At 39.8% G+C, this 14,814-nt stretch overlaps 1 protein-coding gene across 1 annotated transcript in view; it reads left to right on the forward strand.

Annotated features, from left to right (window-relative positions):
• Positions 1–1,311: 1,311 nt before the first annotated feature.
• LOC112561910 (nucleoredoxin-like) overlaps positions 1,312–14,814 on the forward strand; it is a 34,506-nt gene continuing 21,003 nt past the window's right edge. Inside the window, exon 1 of the mRNA XM_025234758.1 lies at positions 1,312–1,866. Within this exon, the coding sequence (XP_025090543.1) occupies positions 1,552–1,866 (315 nt within the window). The 5' untranslated portion in view covers positions 1,312–1,551. The remainder of the gene's footprint in view (positions 1,867–14,814) is intronic.

Consider the following 14,814-nt stretch of genomic DNA (forward strand, 5'->3'; position numbering starts at 1 on the left):
ATATTCTGTAGACCTGACGACAGAAGCCATGCATCTGCGCGATGTAAATCCTTACTCAATTGATAATAAAAGCAGTATAGTTGTAACGGTTTTCATCTTGCAGTCTCCTAACACAACTCTTGAGGTCCTTTATTCCCAACGAGCTTCAAAAAAATTGTTATTTCGAATACTCATTTTTCCATGTCGAACCCCCCTTTTTTTTTCTTTCTATGAGTGTCAAGAATAAACAACTGACTCAATCGCTCTATGACAATCGCTCTAGGCGTCCTCCGAAGTATGTGTTCTTTTCCTGTTCCTGCTTATACTTATGAGTAACGATTAGGTTATTTATCATCCGTCTGTGCATATCTTGTCATTTTTGTTGAGGAGCTCTTAAAAGTTTAACAGGCGAAGTGGTCGGATCTTCATAAGACAACCGAAGATGAAACGCGGAAAATTCATAGTCAAAATCTCTGCCGCCGAAATAATGTACCGTCGAGCTCATTTGGTGATCAACGGTGAGGGCGCGCGGCATGCAGTGATTAAAACACTCGCTTGTCGCCTGGGTTCGGATCTCCTCTCGGGACACTCTGTATGTGACACCTGTTCACAGGACCGCACCTCGGGGATTTTTTTTTTCTCCTGGTTACTCGATCGACCGGTTTTCTCCGCACTCTCGATCTCCTCTCAGTGCCAAATCACTAATTGTAGGTGAAAGCATTTTACCAACAAAACAATCACCAACCGTGAACTGTAAGCTTCGCTAAAACTGAAATCTTACCTTGAGAAGCAAATACAGATGACAGTAAAGATGATAACGAAGAATTATATCAACACACGCACACTTACATATGCTACACATTTAATTGTGGTAACATACAAATAATAATAATAAAAAAGCAGCGCGCCTCATGATTATTTCCTGACAAGGTGATTGATTGTTTAAATTCTTCTGTGTTTAATTTAGGATCATCCTTATGGATACTTTTGACATGCTGGTGTCTGTAATGGATAAATTTTAATGTGTTCGGGTGTAATTTAGAGGGACGTTGGTGGATAATATGAGTTAACATATACAACAGACGTTGTAAGGATATGTCATCGACTCATAATCCCATTTATTAAAAACACTATCAAAATGTCATTATCAAAGCACTTACAAATTATTGTGATTTCGATCACACACAAAGTGTTATGAGTTTGCACAGGAAGGCGCGCTCCCGATGATGATTTATCCGAGTACCCACGCACATCTGTCGGGTAGCGGCTAGGGAAAAAATCAACTCATTGGCTTAGCGCAAGCGACAACTATCCAATCAGAAATATACTTTCAACGCTACCCTAATTATCCCAGAGTTTTGTGTAAAATCTTGCTCCAAAGATATTTTCTGGCTCTCATTTGAAGGAAAGATCCCACATTCATTGTTTTTAGCCTCAGCGCGAGCTATTTTTGGTGGCAGACGCCGCCGGCTCGAGTTTATCTGGCAGCACTTGGCCGCTGGTGCGGCTTGCGGGAAGTAACTCCGTGGGTATCGTCTGCTGCAGTGGCGTCGTCAGTCGCGGTTTGACAGCATGGCGCACAAGTTGACCGATCTGCTCGGAGACACGCTTGTACGCAGCAGTGGGGAAAAGGTTCAGACTAAATCATTGTGCGGAAAGGAGAAAATAGTTGGACTCTACTTTGCTGCAGAGTGGTGCCCGCCATGCAAAGGTTTTACTCCCAAACTGGTGGAATTTTACAAAAACTTCAAAAATGGAGGGACTCGGCCCGGCTTAGGAGCTTTCGAAATAGTTTACGTCAGTTGGGACAAAGATGAAGCTGGTTTCCGTGATTCTCTCGGTTCAATGCCATGGACAGCTTTACCTTTTGGTTTGAAAGATAAGAAGGTGAGTAAACTTTTCGTATGTCAATATTATAATATACATCTAGTTGATTTGGGTTTTTTTCCCCCCTATCTCTCTCTCTATCCTTGCGAGTACCAGTTCAAGAGGACAGTAGGAATACCAAGTAGTGGAAGCTAATGAAACGGCGAAATAACTTGCAGCCAGGCTACTGGTTGCCATACGATGCCTGATACGATCGGTCGTGTTGGGATGCCGAAAACTGACTACAGCTGTTATCATTTTACTGCAGTCATAAGCATCACGTCTTAATTTTATTGGTGAAAGTCATATAGCAGTTTTTCATAATCGTAACAACCGTTGGGCTCAGTACCGGGAGCATGCGTTAGAGTTAAGTGATATGGTATGACGACTATATGTAAACGTGTGTGAGAAACAAAAGCAAAATTAAGCCGTTTCAGTAGAGGTGATTCACACTGCTTTGTGCGTGAGGGTAAGGTCATGTCATGCCGCTCCACAGCCGACGGGAGTATGCAATCATTGCATCCTAGACTGATAACAGGCATTTTGTGTACAGCGTGCTTTTTGTCAGATGCTCGCCACGTCCACTGTCCCCATCCACATCTCGCTGGCTCTCACCTACTTACCATGTTGTTAATATACTAGTGACAAATAGCCTTGTTATTATTTGTTATTTGTAGTCTTATTAGTTGTTTTTTTTTTAGAGAACTGGTCATGGAGATAGAGCAGCTCTTATATATCCTGTAAAAATATAAGTGTTAAGAAGTTATAGCTTTCAAAATTTTTTAATTCCCGGTAAAGTGAGTAATGCTTATGGGCAAATGGTGCCTGTAGGATTGATTTGGAAAATGATAAATGAGAGCTGCATGAAAATAATATTTATCATCTGTGATTGATAAGAGTTTCGCTATATATCACTTATTTTATCGCACATACTTAAGTTTGTAACTAAAAATCTGTTGACCGATATACAATATTGTTTTTATCTTTGCATTTACTGACCCCTTTATTTATATTTTTTCTTATACCATGCATTTAAGTCATGTCTCAGTCATGTAGTTTCTCAGTATGTCTGTCCATCACCTATATTTTCTTCATACCTGGCTCAGCTCACCTTTCAGCATTCAGTCTGTGACAGTCATGCTGTTGTTTTGGGTGGAACAATAAGTACAATGTTACTCTCATAGGATCTGTCTTATATATATATGGCTGCCTGCCTGTTGAAAGGTTCATAAAGGTCACATGGAGTTGAATGAACTTATTTCAGGGATGGGTGGTTAAATAGTGTAAATCTCAGAGTCTATCTCATCCTGAATCTAACATCATTATGCCTTTTTTAATACTTTTATTAGGGAATTTTTTTATACTAGCCATTCCTGATGCAGCTGAAAATTACTGAAAGGCATCTTTTGTAATAGATTTAAACTACCATATGATTAAATTTAAATGATAAATTCAAGGGCTTTGTAAATTTATTGTCCTATTGTGTTTATACCATATGCTCAAGTGGTATGTGATTCTTTTAATGCTTGTATACAGTTTACACACTCGTGTACACATGAATAGGCATGCCTTTATATGTAGTGTATAGTTGGTAATATGTATTGGACATTGCTAAATTACCATAAATTGAGATTTCTTGCTTCAAAAGATAAGGCATCAATCATGATTATAACTTTGTATAATGTATGACTGGTGGCTGTGAGTTTCTAGAAATGAGTACAAAAATAATAGAGTTAAAAGTAGTTTGGTAGCATTGCAATCAAACGATATTTTTCTACACCTTGCAGACTTCCTAAGTGGCTATGTTTATAAATTTTGTTTATAAAAAGCATAAGCTTTTGCCAGATCATATACAAACTAGATTTACAGATTAGAAGTATCAATAATGAACGAAATAGCTCGATATAATAATTGAAATCTGATGCTGCCTTCTCAGATAATATTATTGAGAAACAAAAGATGAATGTTGAATATTTGTCAAAGTCAGTAGTTAGTTACTATTATTTTCCACAGAATAAAATAAAAGAATTATTTCAAAGGACTAAAACTAACATTAAATTTCTTCATTGCTTTAGGTTATTTGTCTACATCAGTGAGCACTTCACTCAATAGAGTTCTAATTCAAAATCATACAAACATTTAATTAGTCTATTTACTATTTCACCATGAAAACAACCATGATAAGAAGCAGGAGCTTTCCTTTAATAAAGATAGCATGCGTATGAATAGATAATGTAACAGAGAAAACAAGGTAAGTTTTTTATAATCATTACTTGGAGGTTTTTTAAAATAAATGTTTGAAGGGACAACTTTCTTTCATGTATGCTTAAGAGCAGTTAGGTACCATATGTGCATGTAGCCTGTTTGAAATGCTTTGATGCCGAGTTACACCTGCATTAACTAGAACGATCTCCTGTTCTTTTGTCTTTTGCTGATTTTAAAAAATCTCCCTTCAGAATTTTGAGTTGTGTCTGTGTGCTTTATAAAAAAGCATGTTTTAAAAAGGACATTCACAATACTAATAGATAATGCGTAAAAGTGATGACCATTTTATTTTGGAGTTAAGAGTTCACAAAATGTTTCTCCAAGTTAAGTTGCAAAAATAAAACCCATCAGTATTATGCAACACATTTTGCTTTGTTTTCCTGTTGTTTGAATATACATTTTCCACATTTATAAAATAAAGAGCTTGAGTCTTTGGATTTGGTTTGCAGTAAACAAAACATCTTGCATACATTAAGCAAAAATAAAATGAACTGTGATACCAGATCCTTTAATGTTAGACTACCATGAATGAAAAGTTTTGTACCTTCCTTTAAAATCTTGCCTCTGTTGTTAGTGTAGCAGATGTAACAGTTGGGTTTTTTTGGTTTATAGCCAGCCTAAAAACTGTTTTTAAACCTGTTTATAGTTTTTTTCTCAGTTATAAATTACATAATTTGTGTCAAATATTGCACTAGAAAATTTTGTTTATAAAATTTGCAATTACTGAGACCTTCATAACACAACATTCTTCAATTTTTCAGTAGTAGTGAAATTTTCCAAGATCTTTTATTTCCAGAGCAGCAACTAAGACAGCAGATCACAGTATTTTAAAAATTCAAATTTTTGATAATTCTTAATATTCAGTAGGTTTTTCAAATAGGTGACTTTAAATCAGATACTGTTAATTATTGAAACAGTAGGTATTTATTGATGGTGAGTTTTTTGGACAGGGAATTAGTAGCAACTGCTCATGTTTTTATGGTATTTCTCATAAAAGTATTCTTTGTAATTCACAGCACTCTAAGGGACTAAAGATTAGCATGAAGTGCTAGGACTGGTGCTGTTCCTTAGATGTCTAGCTAGTTTGTTGGAATAAAATAATTGATTTGGAAGGTACAACATTTATCTACATTCATGAAATAAGGTTGCTGACCTCTTTCTGTGCATGTTGATGTTTTAGGATTTATCTTAAGGAGGGAAAACAGAAAGAGGAAGGAAGTTATGGACTCACATTTTGGGAAATAGTGTCTAACGCATTGGTGCACCCAGTCATTTGAGAGATAATTAGGTAGATCCTTATGGAGAAAGATGTAGAATTTTACTGAAAAATTTAGATACTAAACACCAGACTGTTAAGGTTCTGTTACATATTAACGCATGTTGCTGATCAGAATGTTGTCAACTTTGTTCACATATATTATGTGGTGATGCAGTCATGGAGCTCTGTTCATTTTAGTAGTGGCATGACTGATGTAGGAAGGACAAAGTCTTTGCAGCAGGAACAGGTACAATATTATAAAATCTGCTGGAAGGCGCGCTGTGGAAAAAAATAGGTAATTAGAGAGTTTGCAGTGCCAAAGCTGCTCAGTAATGTCAGGGTGACTCCAACATTGCAAGTCAGCAGGGGCATCGCCCACAAACCTGTCAATCAAACGGCTTTGGCTGGCATCCATCTCTTGGTGATTGTCTACTTCCTGCGGCTTGGGGAAATGGCTGTGGCACTGTTAGCGGGAGACAGGGAGAGAGACGTGCCTTCCGGCCAGCCGCTGGCCTCTCATTTGTTAATCACGGGTAATGATAGCAGCAGCATGTGCCCTGCTATTTCCCACAAACAGCGCTGTAGGCATACCGCAAAACAGCCTTACCAACCAATTAGGAATCCAACTATCCAGTATTTTAACGGGTTTCGTGGGTACTTTTCGCTGTGAAATGAAAGAGCAGTACTTGGTGGTGTTACGTTTCTCTCATGTTAAAGGTCTCGTACTGTCATGTTTTTGCGGGCCCGCGCGTGTGAGGGAGTAGGGAAAGGATGGATGTGTTTGTGCGTGCGCGATTGCGGTGTGCAAGATTGTGCTTTGACTTTCATTTTCACGGAAATGCTTTTAATACTCTTGTTGCAGTTCTTTCCTATGGACTTATTGGATTTTATTTAATCTGTCTAGCTCTGTGTAGATGCATTGTAGACCCTCGGCCCTTAGGTGATCGTCTTTTTGCATTATACATTTTGAAGACCTTTTTAAGGAACTGACTGGGAATGCGCACAGATGTTTCAGATTTTGTTTTTATAAGCTCCGCCAAGTACCATTCCATTAATTGATGATTTGACAGTCATTCTGCTCGACAGTCCTGCAACGTTTCACCTGGGCTTTGATGCAGTTGTTTGAGCTCGAGGTTCGAACCCGTAGTTGATCCTTGAGTCTTGCTGTGGGGGAACTGATTTCTGTGGACCACTGTGTACGTTCCTGACAACTTGAGGTTTTGCAAGATATTTTTTAAAATGCGAAAGGCCACCTACGGAACTAGCTTTCGTGAAAGTGAGCAATTTTCATTTGAGTCCTTCAAGAGGCGTTGAAAGTCAAACTTTTTGCAAGGATTTATTTTCCTTAAAACTTTGGTCGTGAAATCCTTGTCACGGTATCGATTATAGTGAACGCATGGTTGCCGTTGAGAGCAACAGGAAGCAGGATGCATTTCTCACCTGTTGACGACACATTGGGTTTTTAAAAATTTATTTAGCAGGAAAATGCTTCCACCTTGAGGTGATTTCGCACTATCGGGTGGGTGTGGAAACTAGAGTACCCGGAGAAACCCCCGATGCTCAGCCCTGCGGACAGGCGTCACGAGATATGAACCCTACGTTTATCACTTCAGTGGTGACACGAGTGTTTTAACCACTATACTACCCACGAAAGGGCTCCTAAGCGCGAAACCTTTTATACCAGAAAGTGTTAGGATGATTGGGTGTTTTGCAGCCGTTTTTTTAAAATGCTATTTCTACATAAAGCACAGCAGTCTGCGCAGTTGTGCTGCGCATGTTTTGAAATGCGACGACTCGCCAAGTTTCGATGTATATACGATTTGTATACTTTGCGGCGCTCGTGGCGGCAATACCAAATCTTCCAGAGCGGGAATTAAGATGATAGTTCTGGAGTTGTTTATTTGCTAGTTTGTCCGGAGACGAGTTTCTGGCTTCTATGATCGACAGTACCAGCACGGTATCGTGACGCTGTTGCCTAACAAGCATTCCAAAGAGAGAGAGAGAGCGGGGGTGGGGAGAAGGAGAGAGTACCAGTGAACCTTTGTTAACGTGCTTGTGCGCTTAATAGCCGTAAACTGCCCATCGTAATTAAATCTTTTTTTATTATTATTATGACCTCCAAAAATAAATTTTTTTATTGTTTATTTAAAAGTCACAAATTTATTCTCACTAAAAATAGTGCAAATGCAGGACAGAAAATGTAACCAAGTTATAAAAATGGTAGTTTAGAAGGTACTACGGAACAGTAAATGCGCTCTTTCACTGTACTTTTATATATTTTCAGTCTAATCCTTTACTCACGAATATGTAATGGGAAATTGTAATCTGTGACCTAAAGTCAGTCTCCAGATGGCTAAATGTATGCAAGTAATATTAGGACAAAGGTAATAATAATGGTCGAACAATGTTCCAGAAGCTTATAAATCGTCCTAAAGAGTGGCGCTAAAGAAGTAGGTATCACACTGATTACATTCTTTCCATAAGTTTTCAGTTTCAATAAAATTTGAATGCTGGTGAGAATTCATCTGGATTCACTTGAGTCTAACACAACACGAGGAATGAAGTCCCACAGTGATTTGACACAGTTGTTACCATGACCCTCATACTCCCACGACTGCGCGCGCACAGAAGCACTTTCCAGAGGCAGTATCATCCGCCGGTTTTGGCAAGCTGCTTCTTAGCTGTAATGGCTTCATTTCTCAAGACTATGACTAATGACTTGAGTTTTACAGATGGACAAGAGGACGCCCCAAATGGTCTGATGGCATACCGTGTTGCACAGCCTGTCTACAGGCTGTCTTTAGTACACATGCTAGCCCAACTGGCATCAGGGGCTGACAGGACAAGAGTGGAGTGGTGAAGCTCTGCCTTCGACTAGTTGCGTGAGGACAACGGAACAAAAGCTTGAGCTAATAATATTATTGTACCTCTACACCAACAGCTATACAGATCGGTTACGTTGTTGGGGAAATCTTTTGTGGGTTTTAATTAGCAGTAATATCAGTTACTAATTCAGTTATTTTGCGCTAAATGTACTGACATTGTTTTGAAGAGAGTAAGTCGGAGGTTAGGGCAATACTCCAATCTGTTTCTCGGACATCCAGCAGTGTGTACTTCAAGAGAACTGCGAATGATTTCGTCATTGACTAGCGGTCGACAGACCCAGCGTAGTTTTAGTTGTCTTTTTATTGCGCCAATAACGAATGCCACATGAGCATGCAAGCAATGAGCATCTCTCGCTGTCTCCTCTCTCCAGTCCATATCCTACCCTTCCCTCTTGTTCCCTCTTGTTCCCTCTTTCTCTTTGTTCCGTCCTTAAACTACGACCTAGATGTACCCGCGTTGTACTAAAGCGTCACAGTTTAACACAGGTGAAAATATCCAGTTTTAAGCCCCGTATCTCGCGAATGGAGCAGCGCAATTCCCTGAAATTGTGGAAAATTAGTGTCTTGTAAAGAGCTGAAGCCAGTCATTTACTAAATTGCTCCCTAATAAACGGCGTCCAGACTAAGTTTGGAATGATCGCGTCGCCAGCGCAGCGGAGGCCGGGCATTAGTAAAATTACGGATGAGGTTGTTGCGAAGTAAAGGCAGGCAAGGAGGTAGATGCTAGGAGAGAAAACACGGCAGGTGTTAATGGGAGGAAGCTTGGCGGGGAAGAGTACCTTACTGCTAAAACGTAGCCCGCCAGCGTCAGCGCCAGCTTATGACCGCCGGTCTTGCCAGTCGCAGAGCGCGTTAACTACCGGTACTGTTTTATGGGCTCGCTACTTAAACCTCCCTTGATATATGTGTGTGTGTTTTCCAAAGAGGTGGATTTCTATGTATATGTTTTTTCAAACTCTCTCACACACATTCGTGCGCGCGCGCATACCGAGTAATGGAAACTATCCTGAGACTCAGCCTTATGTCATCAAGCAGGCATGTGAGAAGCTGAAGCCGAGATAGAAGACGCACTATCAAGCATGTTATGTCACACTTGGACTCAAAGTCAGGAACTTCAACATTTTACACCCGGTCTGCATTACTTGAACACCACAACGGGCCCTACGTGCAGCTATAAATGAGTATCCACAATAGCGGTTAGAATCGATTCTAAATCGCCAGTGATCAGTTTTAATCTTGTAGCGAATTACAGAGTTCGTTCATCCTCATAATATTTAAGTACTCGTCTCTCACAGTGGCAGATCCAACTGCAGAATAATGAAAGTAAAAAACAGCAAGACATGAGATACAAGGTTTATGCAATATTTCTAATAAACCGTCTTATGCTATTTATTCTATTGGCTATGTTGTATAACGTTTTAGTCTTCTTTTCTGTCAAAAAAACACATATGATCTCAATGGGTCGTTTTCACTCACGTGATACACACGTTAGCAACGAGGCACTGTCCGCCATCTTCCTTCCCTAACGCTTCGCGTTTCTTCAGCGGCTCTATATCGGCTTGTGTCACGACACCGCTAGCGTCTCTCGAGCACACCAGCGGAGTCGGACAATTGCGTGCTCTTTCACTCAAATAAACAAAACGATTTTGCCTATACGAGTCTGCCTATGTTTATTAATTATAAAAAATAATAAATAAAAAAACCCTATGAAAACACAGTCACTATAACAATGGCTCTTCCTTTCGTCAAACACATTTACCAAGTCCACCGAACTCCTTGCACACTATTAAAACTCACTGTCTTGGCAATGTCTCCTCTAACACAATCACACAAAATCCTGTATCTATTACTATTCAAACTCACTGTCTTGGCAAAGGTTCTTCTAACACAATCACATATCTCCACTGAATCTTCTACACATTATGAAGCACACTGTCTTGGCAATGGCTCTTCTAGAACAATCACAAAAATCCATGGAATCTACTATTAAAACTCACTGTCTTGGCAATCACACTTCGACTAACACAACCTCCAAACTAAAATGTACTCGATCTCTTACACACTAGTGAGACACACTGTCTAGCAAATGGCTCTCTACTCTTAAACAAGCGTCCACCTCTCTCCGAATCCTTTTCTCTTCTCCCTATTAAAACACACTGTCCCGGCAGTGGCTTCTCCCTTCAATAAGAAACACAATCCTCCTCCCCTTCATTAAGTGTCCAGTTTCACCTCCTCTCACTCATTGCTTGCTACCCCAATCTCCAGTCACACCTTTTCTTTCTTTCTTCTTTAACATCAAACAAGAACTTTTGCACATTCAAATGCATATTTATTAATTCTTTTCAGAAAATTTTTGTGTCTGCTGACAGAACATAACTTAAAAAAAATCATTACAGGGTAAGAAGGAACATATCAAAATCCCAATCTCAATAACATCACTGATATGGATTACTAAGAAGAACTATTGGTTAGGTAATCTAAAATCCACAAAGAAGCTCTGGCATCAATATTGCTCTGAATTAGCTTCTGAGGAAGCAAACGGCATTTGCATTCAAATGACAATAACATTTGATTCAATTATACATGTTTGAGTAGCCTGTTAATAAGCAAAAATTATTAACAATATTCTGTCAACAGCAAATATTTTGATCAACATCATACAAAGCATGACATCTCCAGCAAAGAATAAATTCTATATTGTTCACAGTTTCACATCAATTTACCAAGTAACTTATCTGATCAGTTGGATATCGTCATGCTATTATAAATAAAGTGCGAAAGAAAAAGAACTACAGTAAGGTAATTGTGCATTTTATATCTGAGAATAACTTCTTTTGTAATGTAAACATACACAGATTGCAAGCATGCATTCAGAAAATAAATGCTGATTTCAAACTAAAAAATTGCACTATAGCTACTCAATAGGCACTATGGATTTATGTAAATTTACAATGCAGCAACAAAGCCGAACTATTTTGTCTATGACTGGATTATCATCACCAGGCTTTGTTGCCATCAGGTCAATAGGCACTTTAGACTGCAAAATTCCAAACTTTCTGCGAACAAAGCCTATAACTCTCTCAACATGAATTCGTACAGAGGCTATTTTTCTCGAATTTTCAACTTGTAGTGGGTAAAGTTGCTTTTTCCCATGGGTAAAATCTGGAATTATTAATTTAGCTTGATAAAAAAGAACTTCATCTTCAATGTTGAAACCTCTGTCGGCCATAATTACATCTCCTGGTAACAAGTTGGACAACAAAGAAGTATTTTCAATGATGTGTTTGTCTGAAGCCCTGCCACCAAATGCATCTGAAATGTAGCTGATTGAACCTTGTGGTGCGATCCCAATCAGATATTTGGCAGAATGATATTTTTTATAGTTGGAATAAACTTGGATCTGATTGGTTTGGCCCGAGGGTTTCTGTGCTTCAAGTTCAAAACAGTCAACAATAACAGCAACTTTATCTTTAAAGTTTTCTCTAAAGCACATAGGCATAGACAGTTTCAGAGCTTCTCTTGAAGGCCAGTGCAACAAAAAAGACAACCGTGCTACAAGTACATCAAGAGTTCTATGAAAACTCCTTTGCACAGTTGACACGGATACTTTCAGCTGATACCCTATATCCTGGAATTGGTAGTTCAGTCTGATCTTAATTAAACACAGCAAAAACTCTTGCTCTTTGGACAGTGACTGTGTTTGATTAGACATGTATGGCTCTACCGTTCTGAAAATAAGGTCCATTACTGCCAATGAAGGAAGTCCCGTGTAGAATGGAACTTTAGCTTCATCTTCAACATACACCTGTCTTTCATAAATAGAACAATGTTGTCTGTTTTTAACTGAATCAAGAAGTCTGGTCTCAGAGTCCTGCATGATTGCATCTATATTTAGTCCAGTCAAATCTGTTTGAGTGTTCTGATCATTTGAACACGAATCTTCTATGTCACCATGTAAACTTTCTTCGCAAGCACTTGAGCAACCAAAAACACTTTCACATATTTTTTCTTCCTGGCTTGTCTCACTGCTGATTGATTTTCGCTTCTTGCTTGCAGTATGTAGAGTAAATACCTGTTTTTCGAAGTCTCAGCTTCTGAGCAAGTACTTGATCGCTCATGTCCCAAGTGTAGAGTGGGAAGCCACGAAGGGCTGTTCCGGAAATTCATATATGCTGGCTTTCCTAGACACAAGAATAAAACAACCCATGAATTACATCTTTGTGATATTAACTACAAAAAAATAATAATAATCAGCACTGAAACAAAATAAACCAAATACACGTCTAAAAATAAAAATAATGAAGTAGAAATAACATTTTTTATCCTCTCTCTCTATAGCTATAGTTTATTAGTCGTGGTCATGCATAATGAAAGTCTTGTTTTGATGTTCACTCAAATCACGTGAACTGTCACCAACCTACAATGAAGAGAATATTTATCACAATGTGTACAACATGCAGAACAATGTTAAATACTTTAGCAATTTGGAAAGCGTCTGGTTTCTTACCGCCAACAAAGTGTTTCGAACAGATAACTATTTTGTTCCACTTCTCTTCTGTTGTAATATCCTCTCGGTAAAGCAGACGACGTCGTTCTTCTGTAAGTTTTCTTGTTTCGTCGCCTTGGTTCAAAATAATTTTGGGTATCCTATGAAAAGATACATCTAGAGGAACATTTCGTTTACTGCAGGGCTTGTTTCCGCATCCTTTTATACCGCAGACGACCATGATAACCGATCAGTTGCCAGCAAGCTTCCGTAACCACTGCTTAGTAGGGAAAGAAAAATGGCCGCTGAAGCAGCTCGCAAAAACTGATGACGTCACGTGAAAACCACCCATACCTTTTACCCCAGTGATTCTGCAATCCAGACATCATGGATGTTCCATTTGAAAGGCCAGCGGTTACATCTACCATGCAGCTAATTTCACCTGGAAGCGTGATCTTTCTTTCAGGAGATTAAGAGAAAGTCGTGTGTGATTCCGTGAATGTGATGCATATAGTAACAAGAGAAGATATCTACAGGCGGTGTGTCTCTTGCTGCTGTTTCAGTCAGTCCTTTTTCTGGGCCACGCGCGTGGGTGCGTGTATTCGGGTCGGGGTTGGTGTGTGTGTGTTGGGTATGTGTCGGAGGGGGGTGCAGTGGGATTGCTCTAGTCAAGTGATTTTAAGTCGTTCACTAGGATGCCAAACAAGAGATCGAGGTGAAGTCTTTACTTGCTCATTCATGCCACGGTTTCTTGCCCAAAACCAAAGTGGCGCTAGCTGTAGAAGTGAGGAGAGTGGAGATTGTACTTATCAAGTCACTCTTATCGGACACTAAGAACAGCTTCTGGCTTGTAGCTAGATAGCACATGGGCCTCTCTCCCTTGGGCTTCGTTCCCCCCTCTCTGCCTCTCTGTCTGAAACTGCTTCCTGTGCAGAGGAGTGTTCCAAACATCAGCTAGTTGGGAGAAGTATTTTTCTGGACTAGCCTTATAGTTGGTTTGTATTTGGGGTTAATGTAGTGAAGCTTAGTAAGCGCGTGTAGGGCTGCAGTTGGGAAACTTGAGCTGCAGCCCTATAGACACAAGTGTAAATCAGATCAAGGAAGGGAGGAGAAGAGGATGTTGGTTGCTAATGCAGCCAATCCTTAGGTCAGAGTTGCACAGCTTGTATAGCGACAACTGCATCCCCGCAGAGACAGGGGTTGGCGCACGAGAGTTAGTGCTTATGGCGCCTGGTCTGGTTTATGTGGAACGCCTCATCCCTATAGATATGTGTGCTGCAGTAACAAATCCCTAATTTATGGCTAATCGTAACAAATGTGTAGGCTTGTTTTTTTGTTGTTGTTTTGTTTGTTTGTTTTTTTCCTTCTGCCGCTTTACGCCAGCGAATTATATTACGTCCCGCCAAAAGCATAAATAAAGCCAAAGTCTGCGAAAAGAAACTGTAACTATTGTCTGAAGACAATATAAGCATTAGCTACTAAACAGTGTGTGTGTGGCGAGGGCATGCACAAGCATTCACTGCAAGTTCAATAGGACCGGTTCAACGTAATAGATGGGAATGCCCGGCTCGTGCTGAGACCAGTACAACCTTGTGGGCACTACAGGTTTGACGATGCTATCAGAATTATGTGCAACGCACGTGGTTGAAGATGTTTTCAAGACTTGCGAGGACTGTACGTATTCGAATTTTTTTTATTTTTAAGACGTGACTTATTAGAATACTGTCGTCCCTTCAGCAGCAGGCGGTGTTGATATGCACACGAATATGCAGCACACCTGCCAACGCCATGGGTGCAGTCGCTGTGAGATGAGCATCTTGACTACCAGCCAGCTTGGCACTAGTGAGGACAAGTCAGACTGCCTGGCAGATACCAAAGTCAGGCTCAGACACCTTCACCAGCGGCATCTATGGCAGCTGTGAGAACGTCAACTTGCGGGCAGCCAGAAACGCAAACAAAGGGCAAGGATTACTCTTTCTGGTGGGGAGGCACTCTTAAATTTCGTTAGGGGTGATGATGGTGGTAGTAATAGTGTTGAAATATATCACGTGATCAAGCTGGTGAACCATTGTTTG

This window comes from Pomacea canaliculata, linkage group LG4 (genome assembly GCF_003073045.1).
Source record: "Pomacea canaliculata isolate SZHN2017 linkage group LG4, ASM307304v1, whole genome shotgun sequence".
In the NCBI taxonomy this organism is placed as follows: Eukaryota; Metazoa; Mollusca; class Gastropoda; order Architaenioglossa; family Ampullariidae; genus Pomacea; species Pomacea canaliculata.